The sequence below is a fragment of the Leptinotarsa decemlineata genome, unplaced genomic scaffold (assembly GCF_025532065.1).
Source record: "Leptinotarsa decemlineata unplaced genomic scaffold, Ldec_3_MD MMD2_tig00002159_RagTag_RagTag, whole genome shotgun sequence".
NCBI classification, from domain to species: Eukaryota; Metazoa; Arthropoda; class Insecta; order Coleoptera; family Chrysomelidae; genus Leptinotarsa; species Leptinotarsa decemlineata.
In genome coordinates this window covers 159344-186865 of record NW_027412574.1, presented here as the reverse complement: position 1 = coordinate 186865, position 27522 = coordinate 159344, and the positions used below count along the sequence as shown (strand labels likewise).

Sequence of the window (27522 nt, the reverse complement as noted above, 5' to 3'; positions counted from 1 at the left end):
TAACCTTTTCAACTTCTCACCCTCCGACATGTAATATTCAATTCCTATGCTATTTTCTGCTTCATCAGAAAGAACTTCCCACGTGTTTGACATCCACTTACGAAGACCAAAAACAGAACTCCAACTGAATTTACTTCTGACAATAAGTCATATGAATTGTTCGACTAGCCTCTGGAAAACCCCGGCAATCTCAGGAGTAATGAAAATATCAATGGTTTGTGAATTCGTGCCCTTATATGTTATCTTATTCCATCCAAAAATGTTTTCACTTTTGTGATGACCTGTAATGTCGCTTGTCTCCTACCCTATGGAAATGTTACCCTCTCGCCTCCAACAGTTTCACACTGCGCTTTTGAGTTAAATTCTTTATGATTTGGACCCGATTTGTTGTTCTGCTGCTCACCTGTTGTACTGTCACCCGTAGAATTAAAAAATGGACATCACAACTCAATCCGGCTCGAAGTGCCAATTTTATGTTGAATGTTCAACTAACTTCTATATTTGAAATTTCTGCTAAACTACGTATATTGTTGAAAACGGTTCCCAGTCTCCTAGTTTGTTCACAATATAAAACGCCTGTTATGGTAATAGACCTGAGTTAACCAATCACCTGCTGATAACGTAAAAACTATTATCGAACACAAACTCAAATCATTGGAATCACTCATAGAAAAAAATTTGTACAATTATTTACATCATACTTTCGGTTTTGATAGTACCCTAAGTCTCGACCTCAAATTTCCTATAAAATTACAATAAAAAATGAGAAAAGGTATAACTTCGTATCGCTTAGGTATATTCTCATGCAGCTCCATGTTCTCCAAAGAAACGTTTCATGATGAATATGAATGTGAAATAAAATATGAAATGTTCCACTTAAACAAAATTGTTTGCCAATATCACAAAAATGTTATTGGTCAAACTGTTAAACGAAAAATTTCCAAAACATCTCTTTAATAAAACATACTTTTCAAATTAGTTTTCATTTGAAATGGAAACTGTTGAATAGATCCCTTTTACGACATTTTTGAAATAACTTCTGAATCACACGGTATATACCGTATATATATATATATATATATATATATATATATATATATATATATAAACCTTACTTTGATACGTTACGTTGCTCTGGGAAATCTTGGTTTCTCAGTTTCCCATTTATTTGATCTCAAATGTTTTCTAAAATTCTTCAAGAATATCTTGCTCGAATATGTCTGTATACGAAAAATCTATTTCAAAAAATACAAAATAATGCCACTGATTTGAGCAAAGAATTGGGGTTACTTGACATTTGCTTTTTTATGTCACCAAACTGAAATTCATAATTGGGTGAATGAAAAAATCATGATCTAACGTGAATGTGATGTTATATTTCAACTCATGAGATACTTCATTCCACCTAATGATATCTGACAAATTTTCAAAAGAGTTCAAAACGGATTATTCTGAAAAATAGTTGGAATTCCCAAATGTTTCAGCCCATATCTCAAATAACAGTTACCGTGAAAATACAAAACTTAACATAAAACTGAAATAGAAACGGGTAAAAGTAATCTGTAGATGCCGGTATATGCAGATGATCAAACTGAATTATTTAAAAAGGTAATCTTGATCTGGTAGTGATCGTCCTTCGGAATCTCTACGAATATTTGATATACAATATAAAAAGAACACGGATCGTTTCAAACATCAGTAGTTCACTCGACTCAGCAGAAATGAGGGTCTTCTTGGTGAGTAGTTGGATGTACAGTGTACGAGAAGATATTATGATGTGTTGTGATTACTGAATATTTTTCGATGAGGTTGAAACATAGCAAATCAAAATATTATGTTCACTGAATGAGACCTCATACCATTGCATTTGATTTCAACAGCTCGATTCAGAATATTGTAAAATCAAAAATTTCAATGCTATATCCAAAAAAAAAACAATTCTCTCCATATTTCGAATCGAATAAAAAAAATCAAGAACAATTTCGATATTCAGAAGCATCAATACTTCTAACTACGAGTGATGAAGTAATGATTCTTCAATTTATTTTTCAATTTTCTAGAATTTATTATTCTGTCTCAGTTTCCAAAATATCTTTGACATAAATCCAAGCATGAATCCATTACTGTGAAATTTGTTTAATTTTAAAGTAGGTACGTAAAATGGTTAAAATGATGAAAAAAATATTGAAAAGAGATCAAAACAGGAAATTTTCAATCACTACAGTTGATCTTGAACATTTAAACTCAATGACAAGGAACGAGAAATCTGTACTAGATAATCTATTAACAATGCAAAGAAGAAATTGAGACATTTCAGAAAACTGCTGCAATACAACATCATCAAAAATATCTTAGAATTTTGAACTAATGATATACTTCGTATATACAATACAATTACCTCTTACAGTGTGTTGCACTTCTTGCTCTATCAGCTGTTAATGCTGCTGAGAACAAAAAGGCTGAACTCAAATCAGCTGAAAAACCCAAACGCAGTCTTGGTCATGACTTCAGTGGTCTCCATAGCGTAGGAATTGAAAGAATAAGTGGACTGAGTGGAATCAGCGGACTTAGTGGGATTTCGACACATTCAGTCTACGGAAGTGGAGGTGGGTAGATCAGTAAACCAAGAAAGAGTTTTCCTAAGAAGAATGAATAATAATAAATATTTGAAGTTGACATAAAAGTCATATCTATGAATCAATACCACTTATCATCATTAAATTCTGAAAATTGACTCAAAATACAATCGTTATTTCGAACTTTAGTTTAATAGTCTTTTCGGAAAAGAGTAAACAACTTTTTCGTATACATTTCAATAGGTCTTGGTAGTGCAGCCGGTTTGGGACTTGGTAGCGCATCTGGATTGGAATTTGGCAGCGCATCCGGTTTAGGAGTTGGTAGCGCATATGGTTTGGGACTCGGTGGAGCTTCCAGTAACGGACTCGGTGCTGTATCCAGCTACGGGCTTGGTGGAGCATCGGGTTACAGTCTTGGAGGTGTATCCAGCTACGGAATTGGTGGAGCATCAAGCTACGGACTTGGTGGAGCATCAAGCTACGGACTTGGTGGCGCATCCGGGTACGGAATTGGAGGAGTATCCACCTACGGACTCAGTAGCGCTATATCATCTGCACTTGGATCACGCCACGTCGGACCAATTCCCCACACCCATGAATATCGCCAATCATCTCAACACGTCCCAATCAAAGTACCACAACCTTACCCTGTAACTGTTACCAAATCTGTACCTGTGCCACACCCCGTACCTGTAGAAGTACCAAGACCTTATCAAGTGCCTGTACATGTTAGGGTTCCAGTGGAAGTTCCCAGACCATATGAGGTGAAAGTTCCAAAACCTGTACCTGTACCAGTACAAGTCAGAGTTCCCGTAGAAGTACCAAGGCCATACCCTGTTGAGGTTTCCAAACCAGTACCAGTCGAAGTAGAAAAACGAGTATTTGTCAAAGTAAGCATTACTTTTGTTGTTGTCTGTGAGATATTCATATTCATAGATAGTCATAAGGCTTGAACTAACATTTTTATTTTTCAAATCACATCAATGTATTACTAATCATGAACTGGAACTGATTTCAATATTACATTTTCAGGTACCAGTCTCTGTACCAGTATCAGTACCACAACCCTACACAGTCCAAGTACCAACACCCGTACAAGTGAGAGTACCCACTCCAGTATATGTCAAAGAACGCAAATACGTTCACACTTACAAGAATGTTGACCATGGATTGATCAAAAACCACCCAATCAACGCAGGAGTAGTTGGAGGTGGATTAGCGAGTGGTGGATTAGCGAATGGTGGCTTGGTCAGTGGTGGATTGGTCAGTGGTGGATTGGTCAGTGGTGGATATTCCAGTGGTGGATATTCCAGCGGTGGTCTAGAGGGCAGTGGATTCTCCAGCGGTGGAATTGTCAGCAGTGGATTGTCCAGCGGCGGGTTATCCAGCGGTGGATTGATTAGTGATGGATTAGTCGGTGGTGGATTATCAGCCAGTGGATTGTCCAGCAGCGGATTGATCGGTGGTGCTTCGTCCTACAGTAGCGGATGGAATTCTGGATCCAGCGGAAATTGGAACTCCGGGGTCGTCCACTCATCCACTCCTGTTTCTATTGAACGATTCCACAGCAAATCTTTGTAAAAACCAATTCAGTCAATCACTAAACGATATACCCAATTTCTGATATTTATAACGTTAGATTGATAATGTTCATCACACTGTATAATTTCTGAATAAACAGAATATTGATATTCAAAATTCAAATACAACTCAATCACGGATTGTGTTAGATTATATTCGGAAGAATAGTCACATTTTGAAATAGCATGCACATTATCATGAAAACGAGCACATAATTGTGAATTGGGTATAATTCTCATGTACAATGGAAAATTGATGTATTCGATTCAATGAGTCAACAAAAACAAATTGATCAAAATCAATCAGAAATATTTTCGAACGAGGACAAAAAAATTGAAAAATTTTGTTGAGTACAATAAATTGTATTTATTTCAATGATGTCTTATCAATTACCAAAATTGTATTTCAGATTTTCGGATCATTCAGAGTTCCTAAGTGGAAAGAAAACACGATCATTCGAATGAATTATTGATATAAAAATATTATATTTTTTATAAGATGACGAATGACAATGAAAAGTGAATGTTTTTTTCAACATAATCACTTTCAAATTTTGAATCTAGATTTAACAAAAAATTGTTTTGTTGCACTGATAACTTCTTCAGTAGAAAAATAAACTGAATACCCTGATTGGAATGTGTTGTGTATTACATATATTTATATATTTGGTACACCCGTCATATCATTAGTCGAAATTATCATCAAGTTATCAAATATATGTCAATTAAAAAGATCATAAAGAGAAGTCGCATATTCATTATAAAGTGGTATTAATACATAAATCAAATCAAATACTACTCATTCACAGTTTTGGCGACGAGGTGAATTAGAAAGATTATAAGAATCAAAAATGATCGAACGAAAACAGTCAAAATGGATGCCCAACAGTTCAAAGAATTTATAGAATTTCAAACTGCAATGATATCTACTCTTTTTTAACTACAAATTTCACAGAGTCAGACAAACCGTGAATCATCAAGCAAGGGAGAAATTGTGATGAATACCACACTTTCAGCTAACTTCGAAAATTTTGACAACAAGAAAGAATCGTTTTCAAATTACAAAAGCAGGTTCCAGAATTACCTTCGAATGAATCAGATCAATACAAATAAGCCTTATTGTGCTCAATTGCTACTAAATTCCATTGGTGCTCAAAATTTCAACATGATTACAGCTTTGGCAGCTCCTAAAACTCCTTATCTGTTGACATATGATGAATTGATAAAGTTATTGGAAGAACATCTTGCACCAATGAAGAATGTTTAGTTGGTCAACATGACTTTTTGTCAATCTATCAAAATGAACAACAATCAATTCCAGAATTTGTAAGTACATTTAAGAGTAATATAGGTGACGTGAATTCACATGCGAGTGCAAGAAATCAGTTGCAGAAATCTTCCTGACAGCTCAATTCATTCGTGGCTTAAGTATACGATAATAGCATTCGTGAACAATTACTTCAGTCTGATAGCAAAACTTTCAAAGCTATTTTTACGAGAGCAATTGCGCTCGAATCTTCGAAAATTGATGCTAGCAAAATTGCCCAGAAAACAATTTCGACGTCATCTTCAACAGTTGACATCAACATAGTCAACTGTTCACGTTCATATATCCCTTCAAGAAATAGAAAATCGAGGTATAATAGGCCACTCAGTCGCAAATATAACCTTGAATCACTAGGATTGCAGAATATTTGTCTTAGGTGTGAGAAATCCAATCATATCGCAAAATATTGTCACACTGACCAAACCTCACTCAAATGTACCTTATGCAACAGGACTGATCACGTCCTGTTGCATAAGGTAATGCAGGTCTGCATTACTTCATTAGTTGCAAAAAAGACAAAATCTGAATCGACTAATCAAATTCAAAGCGATGATTCACATGAAATCGCACGACAATATGGTGTACAACATATTGTTGATTGAATTGAAGGGGTTACATTTTCAGGAGTGATTAATTTGGGAGAGAAAGTTTTTGGCTTTCTACTACTACATCTGATACAAAAAAAGGGATAAGAGAATCTTCCAAAGAAAGGAAGGAAGTAATCAATTTTGAAAATAAGTAACTCTATACATGGATGTGTAGATCATGCAAAGAAGTAACTTCCAGACACAAACTGAAAGAAAGTCCTCCTGAAACAGCTACTTTCATATAAACATTGAATTACACGAAAGAAAAAAAATTCTTTCGAATCAAATACTTCTATATGAACACTAATTATACAGAAGATACTTTTCTCTATTCAGTTTGTATCAAACATTTGTTGTGGAATAAGAATCAGATATCATTCACATGAGTTCTACTTTGAATGAATGGTAATAAATTGTACTCACATGGAACACTGTCACCCTCACTGGTATACACCGATGTTTCGCCTTAAGACACTTGCCCTAAGGCTCTTCAGTACCAAATTGGATAACATTATAGAAAATACACACACTTCATTCATGAATTACGATTTTGAAGTGTGTGTATTTTCTATAATGTTATCCAATTTGGTACTGAAGAGCCTTAGGGCAAGTGTCTTAAGGCGAAACACGTGTATACCAGTTAGGGTGACAGTGTTCCATGTGAGTACAATTTATTACCATCCATTCAAAGTAGAACTCATGTGAATGATATCTGATTCTTATTCCTCCACGAATGTTCGATATACAAACTGAATAGAGAAAAGTATCTTCTGTATAATTCAGTGTTCATAAAGAAGTATTTGTTTCGAAAGAATTTTTTCTTTCGTGTAATTCAATGTTTATATGAAAGTAGCTGTTTCAGGAGGACTTTCTTTCAGTTTGTGTCTGAAAGTTACTTCTTTGCATGATCTACACATCCATGTATAGAGTTATTTATTTTCAAATTGATTAATCCTTCCTTTCTTTGGAAGATTCTCTCATCTATTTTTTTGTATCAGATGGAGTAGTAAAAAGCCAAAAACTTTCTTTCCCAAAAAATTAATCACTCCTAAAAATATAATCCTTTCAAATCACAATTATTTTCTTACATGATCTGATCTGCTGTGATCTAAAATTCAATCTTATAATCGAATGATCATCAGATTGATCATTTTTTGCCATTATTCATACAAAACAAGAAAGTAAAAAAAATTCGATAATGTTACCTAGAACAATGTATACAATTTCATCACCTTGTGAGAATGACAACGTCAAATATAGTGATGAATTCCTTCAAATACAATATATTATTTATGAAGATCTGTGGTCTCTATCCGTCGGAGAAATATGGCAAATGGTTCAAGTTCTACGCATTTCTCTTCTATTTTGTTATCACCCTTCCGGCTCCATTGCTGCCAATTACCCATCTTGTGATCAGCAGGGAGACAGATATGGAGAAAGTCGCTGAAAGTATGTTCGTTATCCTAGTATCAGGGACGGTTGTACTTAAATTCCTACCATTCAAGTTTAATCCTGACGACATTAAAGAAAGTATATTTGCTCTCAATCAAGACATTTTCACAAGGGTGTTCATGGACCAGGAACAGTATATCCGAGAAACAGAGGCTGCTTGCAGAAAAACATTTGTGTCTTTCATGACCTGTTATTCACTAAGTCTATTCACTTGGCCGATTCGTGTTCTCATTCGTCCAGGAAGGAAGTTCCCAATCGAGATTTGGTTGCCATTCAACCCCTTTGAAAGAATGGACGTTTACGTGACCATGTTTGCCTACATTGTTCTAGGTAACATTATCGAAATTTTTTTACTTTCTTGTTTCAGTATGAATAATGGCAAAAAATGATCAATCTGATGATCATTCGATTATAAGATTGAATTTTAGATCACAGCAGATCAGATCATGTAAGAAAATAATTGTGATTTGAAAGGGTTATATTTTTAGGAGTGATTAATTTTTTGGGAAAGAAAGTTTTTGGCTTTTTACTACTCCATCTGATACAAAAAAATGGATGAGAGAATCTTCCAAAGAAAGGAAGGATTAATCAATTTGAAAATAAATAACTCTATACATGGATGTGTAGATCATGCAAAGAAGTAACTTTCAGACACAAACTGAAAGAAAGTCCTCCTGAAACAGCTACTTTCATATAAACATTGAATTACACGAAAGAAAAAAATTCTTTCGAAACAAATACTTCTTTATGAACACTGAATTATACAGAAGATACTTTTCTCTATTCAGTTTGTATATCGAACATTCGTGGAGGAATAAGAATCAGATATCATTCACATGAGTTCTACTTTGAATGGATGGTAATAAATTGTACTCACATGGAACACTGTCACCCTAACTGGTATACACGTGTTTCGCCTTAAAACACTTGCCCTAAGGCTCTTCAGTACCAAATTGGATAACATCATAGAAAATACACACACTTCATCCATGAATTACGATTTTGAATGTCACGGAATGAGCTTGACCTGCTTATGTCATCGATGGCATCGTAATGACATTCATTCACCTATTTGATTCAATCCCAGCCAAAAGGAATCTTATTTGAATTGAAGGGGTTATATTTTTAGGAGTGATTAATTTTTGGGAAAGAAAGTTTTTGGCTTTCTACTACTCCATCTGATACAAAAAAAGGGATGAGAGAATCTTCCAAAGAAAGGAAGGAAGTAATCAATTTGAAAATAAGTAACTCTATACATGGATGTGTAGATCATGCAAAGATCAGTTTGTGTCTGAAAGTCACTTCTTTCAATCCATCGTTACCAGTGCAACTTGCGTGCGACGTAAGTCCTAATGGTGTTGCTGGAATATTGTCTCACGTTGAGGATGGTAATGAACGGCCTATCGTATTTGCTTCAAGGTTTTTGACTTCTGCAGAACAAGGTTACTCTCAACTTGATACAGAAGCCTTGGCCATAATTTTTTCTGTGGATAGATTTTATCAAAGATTCCCAAGATGACTTCAGCTCGACTTCAAAGATAAACTACATTTTTGTCTGGATTCAATTACACATTATCCTTTGGGAAAGGAAAAGATAATTCAAATGTAGATTGCCTTTTAAGGGCGCCAGTTTCAGCAAAACTTCAAATGGATTCAGTAATCAATAACGAAGTTCATCATTTATGTAATTCGAACATTTCACAAATAACTACATCAGAAATGTCTTATGAAACGCTGAAAAAAAAACACTCAAGGACGAAACACTATCAGCACTTTTGGAAGATCTCAAACAGGATTCAAATTGCAAAGCAGAATTCACTGTAGACTGCGATGTGTTATTCAAAGACCAGCGTGTTGTTATACCTAATCTTTACAAGCAGCAGTTTTGAAAGAGCTTAATCATACTCACATTGGGATGACTAAAATGAAATAATTACCCAGACGTTACGTTTACTGGAAATCTATTGATAAAGGCATTGATCGCATGGTAAGAAGTTGCCCATCCTGTGCATCTGCTCAGCCAAACCCTTCAAGAGCACCATTGTACCCTTGGATGGAACCAGAAAATAATTGGCAGCGTATACATATCGCCTATGCAGGACCGTTTCAGAATCATCATTTTCTTGTTGTTATCGACGCAAAATCCAAATGGGCTGAGATTGTTCCGTGTACATCAGCTCCAACTTCTTCATCTCCATATACTCCAAGATATATTTGCTCGTGATGGATTTTCCGATGTTATGGTTTTTGATGATGCAACTATATTCACCAGTGAACATTTCAAAAAGTTTTGCCAATCAGCAGGTATTTTTCAAAAATTTATCGCATCAGGACACCCAGCTACAAATGGATTAGCGGAACGTAACGTTCAAACCCTTAAATACATACTTGCTGCTATGCTACTTTTTCGTTATCGAGCAACACCACTGTGTAATGGGAAGACACCATCAGAGCTATTTCTTAATCGACAGATTCGTATCACGCTGGATGCTTTGGAACCCGTTCATCATGAAAAATCATCACCATCAAATAAAAAGACAAGACAATTCAGCATGGGAGAAAGAGTTCAAACAAGGTATTACACAAATAATAAACAGTTATGAAAGACAGAAGAAATTATCAAGAGATTTGGGTTTCTTCACTATCAAGTGAAATTCGATGATGGATATTTTTTGAAAAGACAGTAAATCCGTCTTTTTCGCACCGGAAGTAGAAGTTACTTATGAAGATCAATCAAAACAGCTTAGTATAACTGATTTGGTGTCGATTCCAGTGCAAGATGAACAAGCTAATCAACCTGAATATTCAAAATGAGGTGTTTCAACCAGATCAAATTGAACTACCTGATGATCAAATACCTCATCCACCAACCAACATAACAGAGTTGAGACGAACAGGCCGCCCTGTTAAACTTTCATCACGCCTCAACGATTATATAGTTGAAAAAAAAATAATTCAATAAGCGTGGGAGATTGTTGTGTATTACATATATTTATATATTTGATACACCCGTTACATCATTAGTCGAAATTATTATTGAGTTGTCAAATAGATGTGAATTAAAAAGATCATATAGAGAACTCACATATTCGTTATAAAGTGGTATTAATAAATAAATCAAATCGAATACTACTCATTCACAACAGAATGATAGCAAAAGATCCTGACTGATATAATCTTCGCAAATAGTGATACGTTTTGTGAAGTAAAAATCAGTGGATGATATTCAAACCGTATTAACATGAAAGCGAATACTACTGGAGTTTTATCCCAACACGAAACCGTTATTTTTAACACCTCGACACGTGTTTCAATGAGAAATGAATCTTTCTATGTTTTTTAACTACTTTTATTTTTAACTAACGTTACTGCAGTTTCATCCTATGATGACATTTCCAAACGAATAAAATACACTGAAATTTCATTTTCAAACGAATACAATAAACTGAAATTTCAGTTTATTGTATTCATTTGAAAATGTCCTTAAAGGACGAAACTGCGGTTAACCTAGTTACAAATACAAGAGGTACAAACATAAGAAGTTTAAATTTCTCAATTTTCATAAAAATATTTTCTTTAATGAGGAAAGTTTATGATGTTTGAGACAACAATCCAGCAAATTTAGTATCTTTGGGATATACTTGGGGACGAAGCTTCACATATATGAGCAATGAAATATGCTCTATTCTGAACGTTTTGAAGCTGAAAAAGGCTGACGAAAAAGTGGTCTTAGATCAAATTTGGGCGATAGAGTTGTGTGCCTTGATATCATGTCAGGTTCTGCCAATGGCATTTACTTGGAATGAATTGACCTCAGCAATTTTCTTCCTATAGGTCGTTGGCGTATAATTGAAAAATATTTAGAATAAGAGAGGTACCAGCTTCAAAAGTTAGTGAGAGTTCTCGAAAACTTCTACTGTGCTTGTTGCACCATCACTATCATTGATTTCAAAATTTAAACTATTTCATATATTTATAAGAGTTCAATTACAACACGAATCAACCTCATCCTGAAAAAGTCTCAATAACAAGACAAACTTGATAAGTAGAATTGGGAACCTATGGTGTAAAATGAATCTATTGAAAACACTTCTCCCTAACCAGAAAGAACAAAGTTGCTGCCTCTTGATGCGCGCTTCACTAATCAAATTAGTATCATCAGATGACCGAGACTGCTCAAGAGTTGTACTACACAATGTTATTCAAATTCGAGTCTATACATGCTGATCTCGTAAACGTTTTTTCAAAGGACAAAACACAAGCATTACACGAGAATCTTTTAGGCTCTCTGAGGGCGGTGCCTGTGCCAAAGTAGTGATTCACATTTGATTTGAATCGCTGGAGATCACCATTTGGAAAAACATTCTCAGGAAGTTTATTCCGCATAAAAGCAATTCTCCAAATGAAAGAGTTCTTGAACAGTAAAGTTCAAGGTGTACTGAGTTGAACCTCAAAACGATGAGCAGCTACAGTACGTTGCGTATTTCTGGTATGTACCGCTCTTGGTGGAATCAAATGTGCCAACACACTTGAAAGAATCTATAGATGAGATACGGATCAGATTCAATTGGGGCAGGGTAGCCATTAAGGTAATATTCAATGATCCCAATAAATCGATTCTGGTTTATTGAAGAGGAGAGTATACAAGAAAAACCAACAATTTCAAAGTTAAAATTTTTGCTGAAATAAAGATTGTGTTCACACTCAACCGTATCAAACCTTTACTGAATTACCATAATCATAATATGATTTTCACTTCTGTGGACTGTATTTCTGTAGTAATTTTTCAAATCATTGAATTTTCTCTGTATTAATTCATAAAATCAAAGATTTTTTTATATGTATTGTCTAGAGTTTTGGTGATTTGATAACCGTCAAATGAATCATCATCTTCGGTTAGTTAGGTAGCTTCAAAATCAATGAATCAGAAGGTTTGAGCCAATGCATTGGCCTTCCAGAAGTCCTGATATAACAATTATGGATATTTTATTATGAATAGATTCAAAACGAACAGTTTATAAGTTTGATCGCAATAATAATAAGGAAATATTGAAGACTGAAATAAGAGAGGCAATAGACGCCATACCAATATCATAACTTTAGGATGGACTAGAATTGTGTTTTGAAGTTGGTGGAAGTACTTTCAAATGATATTCACCAATAATATTTGTATTAAAAGTTTTATGTTCAGAACATGATTTTCAAATCATCTTTATGACATCAAAAAGTGAGATGTTGAAAACACCCTGTGATCTATAGAAATTTTTCAAAATGAAAATGTAGTCGTATTTTAACAGGAAATAACTTTCGTTCGTGAAATCACGATATTTTTTTTATTTGCCTTCTTGATACTATGGACCGAGAAGTAGCATGTTAACATTTGGAAAAGTCATTTCACACTGAGTGAAAATCATGATAATAATATTTTTCTAATACTTGAGAACTCTAAAAGTCAGCTCTTTCAGTAGCGGTAAAGCTAAAGGATATAAGTTGTTAAAAAATTATGCTTCAAGTTTTTTCATACTATACAACATATTCAACGGCATTCTTGAACATTCAAGGCGCTTTCGACAATATGCCTTTGAAATGAATCGTTCAGGAATTGTCGAGAAGGAAATACATCAATGACACAATCTGCATGCTTAGATAAATTTTAGGAGGTACTACTATAAGGTGAAAAATAAAATTGGCCCAAGTAGCAAGAGGTTGCCCTCAGGGGAATTCAATATTAACTGTTATGGAAATTTGTATTGGACGAGCTACTACATCTATTTCAAACAACTACATCATATTCCTACAAAACATAGTAACATACAGGCCAAGCCCAAAGATCAAGACTCATGGACTAGGGCCTCTAAAACTTTGAAGTTGAGAGATACTGTCATTTTCAGGAAATCTTATATATCGGGAGTGATATGAGATACTAGGCTAACGTAATTTTTTCAACTAAAAAAACTAATATGAAAAACATGAACATGAACATTTGTTTCATATGTATCCATGTTCTGGTGGCCAAAAATAAAACTAGTGTAAACGATGTTAACAATCGAGACAGTGATAAATATGAGAAAAAATTCGAGAAAACTTTCAAAACCTGCACAAGGAAATGCAAATAGTTCCTTCTGAATATTTACGAAACGTCTGAAAATATTAAAATACCTATATAACGCGTACGTTTCTACTGATCATTACAAAATTTATGTGAAGTATTATGTTACGCATAAATCATTCCCTTGGTTGAATATTGATACAATCATTTTCAGAAATCAAAACATAAAAAAAACTGGTAGTAGCGCCTATTTGATCATCACCGGATTCGTTGAGAGTGGTCTGTAAAAATCTCTATCCAGCCCATCACAATGGGAAACAGAAGAATAATATTTCAACTCAAGTGAAATCAGAAGTTTTCTAGGACTAATGAAAAATGTACTATATCAAACGTATACGTTTCAATAATTATTCTGTAAATTCGAATGAATACAGAAATGCTTGTATAAGTGAATCCAATTAAGGTGACATCAAATTGTGCACAACAAAGCTTGATTCACATGATTTATGTGGAAAATAAAACTCTTTTGAAAGTAAAAAATAAGTATTCTCGAAAATGTTTTGCTTGAAGTTAGGAATGGAAAACGGAAAAAAAACCGTGAGAATGATAATTAATGAACAAAAATTCAAACTTAACTGTTGTTTACAATTGTTAAATAATTCATAACAAAATTATATTATATGATGGAACTCACGAAGGTTCAGTGGTTACAACCGAGAATCTTCCGTATTTATAATTGCCTATTACAAGAAAATGAAACTATAAAGGACTGAAATAATTAATGTTCACAAAGTTTGTTTCACTTCATTTCCTCTAAACTCACAGAGAAGTATTACCTACATTTTTATGAATCTAAAAATGGAGGTACAATAGATTGTTTTAAATTAACATGTGAGAATAAAAAAAAAATAAGAAAATTACTGAACTGATAACAGTTCAATCATTCATTATTCGGTAGTACATTTTTTGAGAAAAACGTGGGAGGTCATCCATAAAAACTATGAAGTTCAATAAATAGTTGAAAATTGATGTTTTTTCCAGTGAATTTGGAAATTTGTGATTGTTATCGTAATTCAAAATTCAACTTTTCTTTCAAGTTGATCTATCTTGGTCTCAATTTCCCCCACTGAACTGAGACTCGATGATACAATACAATTTACATAACTTTTCATAGCTTCGAAAGGAATATTAGAAACAAAACGCATGTAATTCTAAATTGATATTAAATGATTTCAATTTATCCAATGAAAACTGAAATCTATGGAATTTTGTATTGGAACTTTCCCTTCTTCTGAATTTCTGAAAGAATATATTACTTAGTGAGTTTTCAAATCAAATGGGAAAAATTATTGAAACCGATAAATATTTCAAATCGTAAAAACAATTCACTTTCGTTCCACCACCAAACAAGTACATTTCAAAACTGGCTTGTTCTTGTTGATTCATATGAATCTGAATAATAATGTTTTATTGATGATTTGTTATTATTTAGAACCACCAGACGAGTCGTACACTAAATCTGGCCGTAATATCCAGTGAATATTATTTAACTTCTTTTCCAAGAATCAGATGATTCCATGACTTTGTGAAGTATCACATAGTAATTAATCGAATATTTGACCAAATCAAACAATGTGTCACTAGAAGTTACATTTCATATTCATTGTTTCTGTCATTTATCAATTTTTTACGTTCGTTTATCTTTGATATTCGAAATTCAGCCTTCCGTCAACCACACAGACTCTTCGTAAGGGAAGATGATGAAACAATAATAATTGCGAAAAAAGTTTGAATTAAAAAAATGTCGACTTCAATCTCGAAATTTCGAGGTTTGAGTTGAATCATATTTGAATCATATGACCGTCTACCTACTTAATGGATTATAATTTTGTCCGAGTTTAGGTATAATCTAATACAAAAATTATTTAGTAAGTATAGCAATTAATCGAATATTTGACCAAATCGAACACTGTGACACTAGAAGTGAAATATATATTTCAATAATTTCAAATAATTTGTATATCAAAATGGTCTGAAAGGTACATAATACGAATCTGTTGAATCCGGTTCTGCGCATGGAATTAAACACGTAGTCACCATCTGTTTCTATACTTTATATTTTCCCATTCGGATAACAAATAATTCACGACCAGTTTCAGGTATAAAAACCAGCAAAAAAAATTTTCATACAATTTCATCACCTTGTGAGAATGACAACGTCAAATATAGTGATGAATTCCTTCAAATACAATATATTATTTATGAAGATCTGTGGTCTCTATCCGTCGGAGAAATATGGCAAATGGTTCAAGTTCTACGCATTTCTCTTCTATTTTGTTATCACCCTTCCGGCTCCATTGCTGCCAATTACCCATCTTGTGATCAGCAGGGAGACAGATATGGAGAAAGTCGCTGAAAGTATGTTCGTTATCCTAGTATCAGGGACGGTTGTACTTAAATTCCTACCATTCAAGTTTAATCCTGACGACATTAAAAGAAGTATATTTGCTCTCAATCAAGACATTTTCACAAGGGTGTTCATGGACCAGGAACAGTATATCCGAGAAACAGAGGCTGCTTGCAGAAAAACATTTGTGTCTTTCATGACCTGTTATTTACTAAGTCTATTCACTTGGCCGATTCGTGTTCTCATTCGTCCAGGAAGGAAGTTCCCAATCGAGATTTGGTTGCCATTCAACCCCTTTGAAAGAATGGACGTTTACGTGACCATGTTTGCCTACATTGTTCTAGGTAACATTATCGAAATTTTTTTACTTTCTTGTTTTAGTATGAATAATGGCAAAAAATGATCAATCTAATGATCATTCGATTATAAGATTGAATTTTAGATCACAGCAGATCAGATCATGTAAGAAAATAATTGTGATTTGAAAGGGTTATATTTTTAGGAGTGATTAATTTTTTGGGAAAGAAAGTTTTTGGCTTTTTACTACTCCATCTGATACAAAAAAATGGATGAGAGAATCTTCCAAAGAAAGGAAGGATTAATCAATTTGAAAATAAATAACTCTATACATGGATGTGTAGATCATGCAAAGAAGTAACTTTCAGACACAAACTGAAAGAAAGTCCTCATGAAACAGCTACTTTCATATAAACATTGAATTACACGAAAGAAAAAATTCTTTCGAAACAAATACTTCTTTATGAACACTGAATTATACAGAAGATACTTTTCTCTATTCAGTTTGTATATCGAACATTCGTGGAGGAATAAGAATCAGATATCATTCACATGAGTTCTACTTTGAATGGATGGTAATAAATTGTACTCACATGGAACACTGCCACCCTAACTGGTATACACGTGTTTCGCCTTAAGACACTTGCCCTAAGGCTCTTCAGTACCAAATTGGATAACATTATAGAAAATACACACACTTCAAAATCGTAATTCATGAATGAAGTGTGTGTATTTTCTATAATGTTATCTGGTACTGAAGAGCCTTAGGGCAAGTGTCTTAAGGCGAAACACGTGTATACCAGTTAGGGTGACAGTGTTCCATGTGAGTACAATTTATTACCATTCATTCAAAGTAGAACTCATGTGAATGATATCTGATTCTTATTCCTCCACAAATGTTCGATATACAAACTGAATAGAGAAAAGTATCTTCTGTATAATTCAGTGTTCATAAAGAAGTATTTGTTTCGAAAGAATTTTTTCTTTCGTGTAATTCAATGTTTATATGAAAGTAGCTGTTTCAGGAGGACTTTCTTTCAGTTTGTGTCTGAAAGTTACTTCTTTGCATGTTCTACACATCCATGTATAGAGTTATTTATTTTCAAATTGAATAATCCTTCCTTTCTTTGGAAGATTCTCTCATCCATTTTTTTGTATCAGATGGAGTAGTAGAAAGCCAAAAACTTTCTTTCCCAAAAATTAATCACTCCTAAAAATATAACCCCTTCAATTCAAATAAGATTCCTTTTGGCTGGGATTGAATCAAATAGGTGAATGAATGTCATTACGATGTCATCGATGACATAAGCAGATCAAGCTCATTCCGTGACATTCAAAATCGTAATTCATGGATGAAGTGTGTGTATTTTCTATGATGTTATCCAATTTGGTACTGAAGAGCCTTAGGGCAAGTGTCTTAAGGCGAAACACGTGTATACCAGTTAGGGTGACAGTGTTCCATGTGAGTACAATTTATTACCATTCATTCAAAGTAGAACTCATGTGAATGATATCTGATTCGTATTCCTCCACAAATGTTCGATATACAAACTGAATAGAGAAAAGTATCTTCTGTATAATTCAGTGTTCATAAAGAAGTATTTGTTTCGAAAGAATTTTTTCTTTCGTGTAATTCAATGTTTATATGAAAGTAGCTGTTTCAGGAGGACTTTCTTTCAGTTTGTGTCTGAAAGTTACTTCTTTGCATGTTCTACACATCCATGTATAGAGTTATTTATTTTAAAATTGATTAATCCTTCCTTTCTTTGGAAGATTCTCTCATCCATTTTTTTGTATCAGATGGAGTAGTAGAAAGCCAAAAACTTTCTTTCCCAAAAAATAATTGTATTTTTCATCAAGGTAATACTTTTTTAATCTGCTTGTATAGTGAAATATGTGTTGTGAAGATTCAGTGAAAATCCCACAACAATGTGTTTTTTGAATACGTTGTATATTTCCATCGAGTATAAGAATATATTGAAAAATAAATGTTTGATATTTGGAAATCTGATTTTGGTAAAAAAACAGCAGATAATTACAAAAATATTAATTTTTCAGCAACGGGAAATGCACCTGTAGGCAATGCCTCCATCGAAACCCTCATAGGAGGCCTGATCAATCACGCTGCTTGTCAAATAAGAATTCTCAAAGACACTCTTCAAAATCTCAGTCGAAGAGTGGATGAACATATTGAAAAAAAAGTTGGAATAATTTCGGCTACGAATAAGAAGAAACTCAAAAATTATATAGTTCATAGAGAGATTTGTCACTGCGTGAAACATTACGACGCTATCTACAAGTAATCTTCAATCTGAAACAAATTACAAATCAATGACCGTTTATCACTTTTTCAATTTTCAGTTTCGTGAGAAGTGTTGAAAATACTTTTGCTTTCGTCATACTCAATACCTTTGCAGTTAGTTGCGTGGTTGTATGCATGACATGTTTTCAGCTATCCCTTGTAAGTAACACTATTACCAGATAAAAATATTTTATACATGATACAGGCGGCTTCAACAATTTTTTTTCAGGCTGAACCATTCTCGGCTTATTTTTTTGCAATGGTGATATTAATCATTGCATTATTACTTCAAATAGGTATTTATTGTTACTACGGGACTGTATTGTATGAAGAGGTGAGTTTGAATGATTTATTAACATAACTACCTAAGAGTTATTTGCTTGTGATAAGTACACTCATAAATTGAACTTATCGAATCAATAACACTCACACATCATTTTATACGTCACTTAGGTTTATTTTGGTATTTATCGCTTTGCTATTACATATGAACTGATTATCACGAATTTACCTAGATTAAAACAAATGGAATTGTGTCATTCACCATTTCCTCCAAAATATTCAAAATAAACGCAGGTGAACTGGTAACAACCTATTTGGAGATGGACCACCCACTGGTTTCAATGTTTATATATTAATGATATCTGCTTTCAAAGTTTGTGAAGGCTGATAAACATTTGGAAATAACAGTTATTCTTTGATTTTCAGCAAGTCAGATTATTATATTTGAAAGAAGTTCTATGTTGATTCTGAAGGTCACCCAGAAACAATTGTCATTTGAACGACATTTATATTATGGATATAATAGCAGCTACATTTGGTTAATGTTAGAGAGTCAGACATCCATAATCTGAAAAAGAACTAAGAGATTTGCAATCCGGGGGAAAATAAATGAATGAAATATCAAAAATACTAGGGCTTAGAACAAGTTGTTAGTTGACAACAAATAACTTATTTGAAAGATGAGAAGAAGTAGACAATGAATATCAAATGTTGAAGTATATGAAATAAACACAAAAATACGTTACTTTTTGACATTTCCTGAAAAAGTCATTTGATATTGATCAATTCTGTTGACAGGAATCTAGCAGTCGTGTGAAAAGAAAATATTCTTTATATTCCTTTTTTATATTCCTTGCAATGTACCGAATTTTTGAATTGATTGTTTCGGGATAAGACACTTGCTTTACTGCCTTTTCAGTACCAATCTGAATAATATTATAAAAAGAAGCACTCAGTTAAAGTCATTCGAGACATGACTTGAATCTACTCATGTCATCGATGAAAATAAGAGGGGTATATTTTCAGGAGAGATTGATTTTTGCGAAAGAAATTATTTGGATTTCTACTTCTTAATTTTTTTGTATAAAGATGTAGAAGTCGGAAGCCAAAACCTTTCTTTCTCAAAAATCTATTTCTTTCGAAAATATACTCCAATCAATTCAAACCATCTTACTTATTCCATTAAATCATTTATTTTCATTTCAGGTCGCAATAATTTGTTATCTTCACAAAATGAGTGATCTAGTACTTTTACATTTCATATTCATTGCTTTTGTCATTTATTTATTTTTCACGTTTATCTTTGATATTCGAAGATTGAAAGCCTTCTGTCGATCACACGGAGTGTCCGTAAGGGAAGATGTCATTGCCTTCACTTTCAGGCTTGTTTCTTTTGACACAGTTCAGTGGTTCAGCCTAGCACTAATATAATAATATTATAATTGCCTAACACTAATATAGTAATATTAGTGTTAGGCAATAAAAATATAACAATAATAGTTTCGAAAAAACTTTGAACTGAAAATTTCGACTTTAATCTCGGAATTTCAAGGTTTGAATTGAATCATATTTGAAACATATGACCGTCTACCTACTTAATGAATTATAATTTTGTTCGAGTTAGGTATAATCTAATACAAAAATTAAATGATAGGAAATATAATTTACCAAGTCACATGATTAGATATGTACTTATTCAAAATTACCAGAGTTTACGTTTCAACTAATTACCAATTTCCACATTGGGAAAAAGATTCAATGAAGTAGAAGTTTTGAATTATGTTTGATCATTCAGTGAATTTTCAGAATTTTCAAGTCCATTGATTTCCAAGCGTTTCGAAAGATTGACTTCTAACCTTTCTCTTCCAAATGTTTCACTCACAATCGTGATTGAACACATCATCTTCTGCCTAAACTTATATACCTACTCCTAATCTATACGACACTGAAGTTTCGTCTTTAATGAAATCGTTTGAATCACTATTTCTTCAGTCTTTCACGAGCAAAATTATTGGTGTGTTCAACAAAGTATGTCAATGTCATACGACGCGCTCCCTATCGTTTTTAAAAAAAACAAAAAACTTTTTCTCACAGAATGAAATTGCATATAAATGGTTTTTTAAAAGCAATTCTATACTTGCAAACCATATTTTGTCACGCCTATGAAGTCTTTCGGAAGAGAAAGGTTTGAAATTCAATCTTATCGAATGCTTGGAAATCAATAGATTTCAGAATTCTGAAAACTACTGAATGACCGAATAGAATTGAATAGTTCTTCCTTTTAAATTTTTTTCTAATGCGGGAATTGATTATTAGTTGATGAGTAAACTCAGATGATTTCATCACATGTCCATTCAAATGAATTCGTGAAATTTGTGTCAAGTTAAAAGTTTCAGTTAGTTTATACACAAACTCAAGTCAAACTATCAGTCATTGAGTAAGTAGATTGTCATATAGCTCAAATTGTGGTATTATATAAAGTACTGATTAGGTGGAATTCAGTTAGAATGAACACGCCTGAGAAAGCTATTGTATAGTGAAACACACAATTCCATCACATATCTTCAAAAGTTGATTTATTTATTTTTCCAACTTACCGATGCTACACTGAATTTCAACCCATTTGAGAAAATTATTATACCTATATATAGATATGGCTATATTACGTAAAAGAAACATGTATATTTTGATGTATCTAGAGGAATGGTAATAATCACACTATATTATTTCAGAGTGATACTATCAATTTTGCTATTTATTCAAGCGACTGGTACAACTTTGATGAAAAATCTAAAAAAGCACTGATTATTTTGATGGAAAGAACAAAACGTCCTATGTTGCTGATGACTGGAAAAATATTAGACCTTTCTTTGACAACATGGATAATGGTGAGAAACACACGCATACAAAACACGCATATATATATATATATATATATATATATATATATATATATATATGTGTGTGTGTGTGATGCAACTAATTTTCCTTTATTTTGAGTATTTCAATATTGAATTCTACAAAAAAAATTGAAGCTTCATATTTTCTATTAATTATCTGCGAGCGCTTTCGACAGCCATAGATGAGAAAATCTTAACAATAATAAAAACACATGATGAAAAAGGAGAATGGTTCAGATACGTTAACGATGGACTGTACATATCACAAAACAATGGAAAAAGAATAGAACAAATAACAAAAGAAATCAACGAAATAAATCAAAAACTATGTTTCAGCATTGAGGAAAAACACAACTCAAAACTTAACTACCTGGACATAACTATAGAATATAACCACAACAAAACACAATTTCAAATGGCAATATACAGGAAACCTACACAAACAAGCTCTACCATACCCGCAAGTTCGAACCATCCACCATCACACAAAATGGCTGCCTATAACGCATTCATTTATATAGAATGTTAAGGATACCACTCAGCAATGAAGCCCGAAACAAAGAATGGAAAATCACATACCAAATGGCGAACGAAAACGGATACACCCAAAAGACAATAGATAAACTAGAAAACAGAATGAAACAAAAAATACAGAACAAGGATCAAGCCACCCCAACAGACAAAACAACACAACGATGGACAGCATTTTCGTACGTAGGACACCAAACCAAAAAACTAACAAACATGTTCAAAACACTGAACATCTACATCACATACAAGCCTAATACGAAGATAACACAAAAAATAAACAACTATGAAAAAGAAGAAGACAAAGACCAAAACGGGATATACAGTATACAATGCTCGGACTGCAACAAATTCTATATCGGCCAAACCAAGAAAAAACTGATCCAAAGGTACAATGAGCACAAAAAGGCATACATAAATCCAACAGTATATAAATCAAACGTTGCAACACACGCCATACAAAACAAACATAATTTCCCCCCACCAGAGAACATAAAACTAATAAAACAAATCAACAAGGGAAACCGCATGGACATTTGGGAAAACTTGAACATCCATAAATTCAACAGTCATAAATCACTTATCGAGGAACAAGTACAAATCAAAACACAACAAGATCTCACATTCAATATATCAAACAAAACCATACACATTCCTAGAGAAGATCTAACACGAAGAAGAGTACCTGATGCAGAACAAATACAGGCAAATTTTCCTAAAGTACCTGAAATACCTGAGTTAAGACGCTCTGACCGTATAAAGAGACAGACAACAAGATGACCAATTCAGTTTGAGGAGTACCAGATGATGACAGTACTACCAACTGTCGAAAGCGCTCGCAGATAATTAATAGAAGATATAAAGCTTCAAAGCCTTTTTGTAGAATTTATTATTGAAATATATATATATATATATATATATATATATATATATATATATATATATATATATTACTATACTAGTTTCCGGGTTTTTGATCCGTGTTATGTGCTATTATCTTCAATCTCACCAACGTTTCGACAAAGTCTCATTTGTCATCACCTGGATATTATTGTTGTTCGGAAGTCGGTCGACCCTAATCGATCCGCTCCCTACTATACTGATAAAATGATGTTTGTTACGTGTTCGGAACAGTAATATCCAGATGATGACAAATGAGACTTTGTCGAAACGTCGGTGAGATTGAAACCGGAAACCAGATCAGCATATTCTTATCCGTGAGAACTTCAGATTTAACATTTCAAACCTTTAAGGGAAGAAGAGGTTGATTAAGAAGAAGAACTAGGATAAAATTCAACAACAATATTTATAGTAGGTAGTGAGTGCTATAAGAAGTCGACGAAAATTAATTTGGTCAAGCAAATAAAGAACCAGATTCTGCAGATTTCCGATCCTTCCTTTCATAAAAAAATTCGAATATACTTTTCCAATTATTTATCAATAACTGTAACCCAGATACTCTACTTGAGAAGGTCTTATGTAGTCAACCATTGACGTTCAAATCAACAACAATCGGTTGGATATAAATCCTTCACAGCCTGACAACGTCACAATTGGGGCTGATCCACCTCCAGTTCCTACACTTTCCTCATCTTTACCATATGTAAGTGATATGACATATGACACCCAAGTTATGCAGAATTTTCAAATATTTAAATGTAAAAATAGCTTTAAAAACCATAGTAACCATTGATGAATTATTTTCTAAACTCAAAGATAGAAAGAACTCCTATTAACTTTCAATCTCAATTAATCTATTCCATTCCATGTTCAAATTGTGGTACGCAATATATTGGTGAAATGTCAAGACCACTCAAAGACAGAATCAGTTCACATGAAAGTGATAGTAGATTACATCCTGAGAGATATGCTTTTAGTAATCATGTCTCCAAAGAAGGTCATAAAATGGACTATAATTCAACTGAAATATAATCAACTGAAAGAAATACATCTGAAAGATTGTTTTTGGAAATGCCATTTATGCTACAATCAAATGATTGCCTTAATAAAAGATCAGACATTGATCACCTCAGTGAAATATATGCCTCCCTATTAGACATTGACAAACATTTACATGATTTCCAAACCAGTCATAATAATTATGGTTTTTCATCAATATAATTCATAATATTTTAAATATTTTCTTCTTGAACAAATTTCCAACCTCCCAATGGCAGGGTTCTACTGTCATTTAACAACACCTCTTCATTTATTTTCCTCAAGACTAATAAGGGTGTTGTCAATTAATCAATATTAAATTGGACATATTTGATTTTTGGGTTTTCTCATTGAGTTACTTATAGAACAGCAGATGTCTCTGATCACACTTGCAGCGTAACAGTTCTCCAATGTTATATAGTTTTATTATAGACGAACAAACACACTTTTTCAAACTTAATCACATGACAGCTGTCATTGTCAATCACTTGTTGTCTCTCTCTCTTTGATGAATATTACTGGAGTTTTTTCCAACACCAAATCGTTATTTTTAACACCTCGACACGTGTTTCGATCACCAAGTGATCATCTTCAAAGAGGAAGATTAAAACTATTTTAAACCCTCGACACGTGTTTTAATAACCAAGTGATCATCTTCAAAGAGGAAGATGAAGGAAGGAAGATGAAAATAACGATTTGGTGTTGGGAAAAAACTCCAGTAATATTCCAAACAGTGCATCTCTCTTTGATCTTCAACCACGTGGCTTTTACCGGCAATCCATAATTAATTTTAAAACAAATCACGATTTTCAGTAAGATTTGATTCAATAATCTTTATATTCAGTGAGGAGTCAACCCCTTGTAATATAGTGACTTGTTTGATCATATTGACGTGTTTCAATTGTTTGAATGTAACATTCTTTTCGACACGGCCATCCTCACTAACAGTAAGTTTGAGACTTTTCATAATAATTTTTATATTGTACTACCATCATACAAATTTTGTAGCTTTACCTTGAAGATGATAATACATTATATCGAAATACTGGAATAACTAATGTTCTAAGAGTACACTTCCGTTCTGCTGATCACCCAAAGATATTTTCCAAGTTATCTATATATATATATATATATATATATATATATATATATATATATATATATATATATATATATATATATATATATATATATATATAGTGTTGCCCATCTTTCCACTTGGATGCACCACACTGATGATGGATCAAAATCCCGAAACACGTGTTTATGCAATAATCGACTTCCTCTCATGTTGGCTGAATCCTTGGTAACATAATATCTGACGAATCCATAATGCTGGCGTCTGGCTCCTATATCTGACTCCGCACGTGTGTTTAACGTTCGATCTAGTGTCGCCCATTTCTGCACTTGGTTACATCATACTGATGAGAGCCAATTAGGTCGAAATGCATATTTAAGATATTCTCAATTGAAAATTTTTGACAGTTGTTTTGTATCATGAATAAAAAATCATTTTTTTTTTCCAGATAATTCGGCGATCATATTCACTTCTAGCGGTGCTGCAAAATTATTAATTGATATAAACCTATTAGAGCAGACACATTTGAGTTAATGAAGATATTCGTATTTTGGATGCTATCCTAATGAAGTTTGAATATTACAAGTTAGGATCTCCATTGTCTCAAATGAAGAATTGGGATACGAATGAAATAAATGTATATGTGAATGAATAATTGAAGTGAAAAGAGGAACTGTGTTATTATTCCAATCGTTACTGGTATTTGCGACTTCGTTATATTCACGGTGATTATTCTGGTAACCGTGGTGTCCATTGAATGCTATCTATTTTCCCAATTCAGTGTCGTGGAATTGTTGATAATCGTGACAAATAATCAGATCATAATGCGGAAGAGCATCGTTCTGTTGAAACATTGAATGATCGTCAACATTTACGATATTATCAACGTGGTAACCTTTAATTTCTTTTTGTGAGAATGACTGAAGGATGTATTTTATAGAACAAAAACAGCATTTTCGAAATATTTGAATTAAAGAGGTGTTACATCGAATCACTCCTAAAATTATGCAGAATGTGTGAGAAGTTTCGAAAAAACATATTGTATATTCAATGGAAGCCAATTGTCATCAGTTTGAATATTTGATCAATTGAGGTAGGCAGTTAAAAAAATACTAATTATGAAAAAAAATATAAATAATTGAGTTGAACATCAAAATGTAATAACCGCTGTAAAGTTAAATTTGGGAACATCAACATGGTTGAATTGGAAGTAGTTTAGTAGCAATTTATTTTTCGAAAACATAGGTTTTGCTTTTTCACTTCTCAATTTGAATACAATGTTCGAAACAAAGAAGTAAGCAATTATTTTCAAAACGATATTTTACTAGACCACCAATACAATATTTCAAGATGATTTTTATTGAATTTTAACGACGCAAGTAGTGCTGTAACAAATACCTGGAAAGAATGTTTTTATGAAATTTTGACACATTTTCTGTCAATGTCAATATGGGAAAAAATCAAAATGAGTTAAAATATACTTTATTGAGCAAAAACAACGAGTCAAAATAGAAACGTTATAATAAAATCAAAGTTATAATGTTTTCTATTTTCATTTCTGCATAAGTTTTTGCCATTTTATTGATTGTTGGAAACGATTACTTCGTATTTATTGATTTTTAATAAACAAATATTTACTCCCATTACAAATCACAATATCACGATGACATTGAAAATTTCATTTCTATAGTTATCTTTTTTTATATTTTCAAATATCATGCTTGCTCCTTTTTCTTTAACCAACTCAAAATATTAAATCCCTTTTTCGAATTGAAGGGGTTATATTTTTAGGAGTGATTAATTTTTGGGAAAGTATAGAGTTACTTATTTTCAAATTGATAACTTCCTTCCTTTCTTTGGAAGATTCCCCCATCTTTTTTTGTATCGAGATGGAGTAGTAGAAAGCCAAAAACTTTCTTTCCCATCAAATCCCTATTATACTACCTCTACTTCATTTATTTACAGTTCAATTTGAAATAAATTATTGAACAATGAAAGTTCTAATCAATAACATTCAACAATAAACATGTTCAATTAGAATACAAAAAAATTGAATATTATCGAAAGATTTCAGTATGTATATGTACCTTCTGTTTCTATCTTTATCGCATCTCAAAATATAAATTACCAATGTATACCGGGTGTCCCACATTTTATGTGACAGGCAATATATGGTTTGTTGAAGGAGATACACAAAAATGTTTCATACAAAAGTTTTA

The 27522-nt window shown here is 32.9% G+C and overlaps 3 protein-coding genes across 3 annotated transcripts; all 3 read left to right on the top strand.

Annotated features, from left to right (window-relative positions):
* The first annotated feature begins 1578 nt into the window (after positions 1-1578).
* LOC111507059 (uncharacterized) lies at positions 1579-4532 on the top strand. Its single transcript, XM_074176997.1, has 4 exons — positions 1579-1736; positions 2408-2606; positions 2820-3466; positions 3609-4532. Exons 1-4 carry the CDS (start codon positions 1722-1724, stop codon positions 4155-4157), a joined length of 1410 nt encoding a protein of 469 aa, XP_074033098.1. The 5' UTR covers positions 1579-1721; the 3' UTR covers positions 4158-4532.
* Positions 4533-7257: 2725 nt separating this feature from the next.
* Positions 7258-7911, top strand: LOC141482942 (uncharacterized). The gene has a single exon (XM_074176983.1). It carries the CDS (start codon positions 7312-7314, stop codon positions 7909-7911), a length of 600 nt encoding a protein of 199 aa, XP_074033084.1. The 5' UTR covers positions 7258-7311.
* Positions 7912-15171: 7260 nt separating this feature from the next.
* Positions 15172-26187, top strand: LOC111507056 (odorant receptor Or1). Its single transcript, XM_023162297.2, has 6 exons — positions 15172-16322; positions 18334-18574; positions 18637-18736; positions 18807-18911; positions 21592-21747; positions 25752-26187. Exons 1-6 carry the CDS (start codon positions 15782-15784, stop codon positions 25797-25799), a joined length of 1191 nt encoding a protein of 396 aa, XP_023018065.2. The 5' UTR covers positions 15172-15781; the 3' UTR covers positions 25800-26187.
* Positions 26188-27522: the final 1335 nt, after the last annotated feature.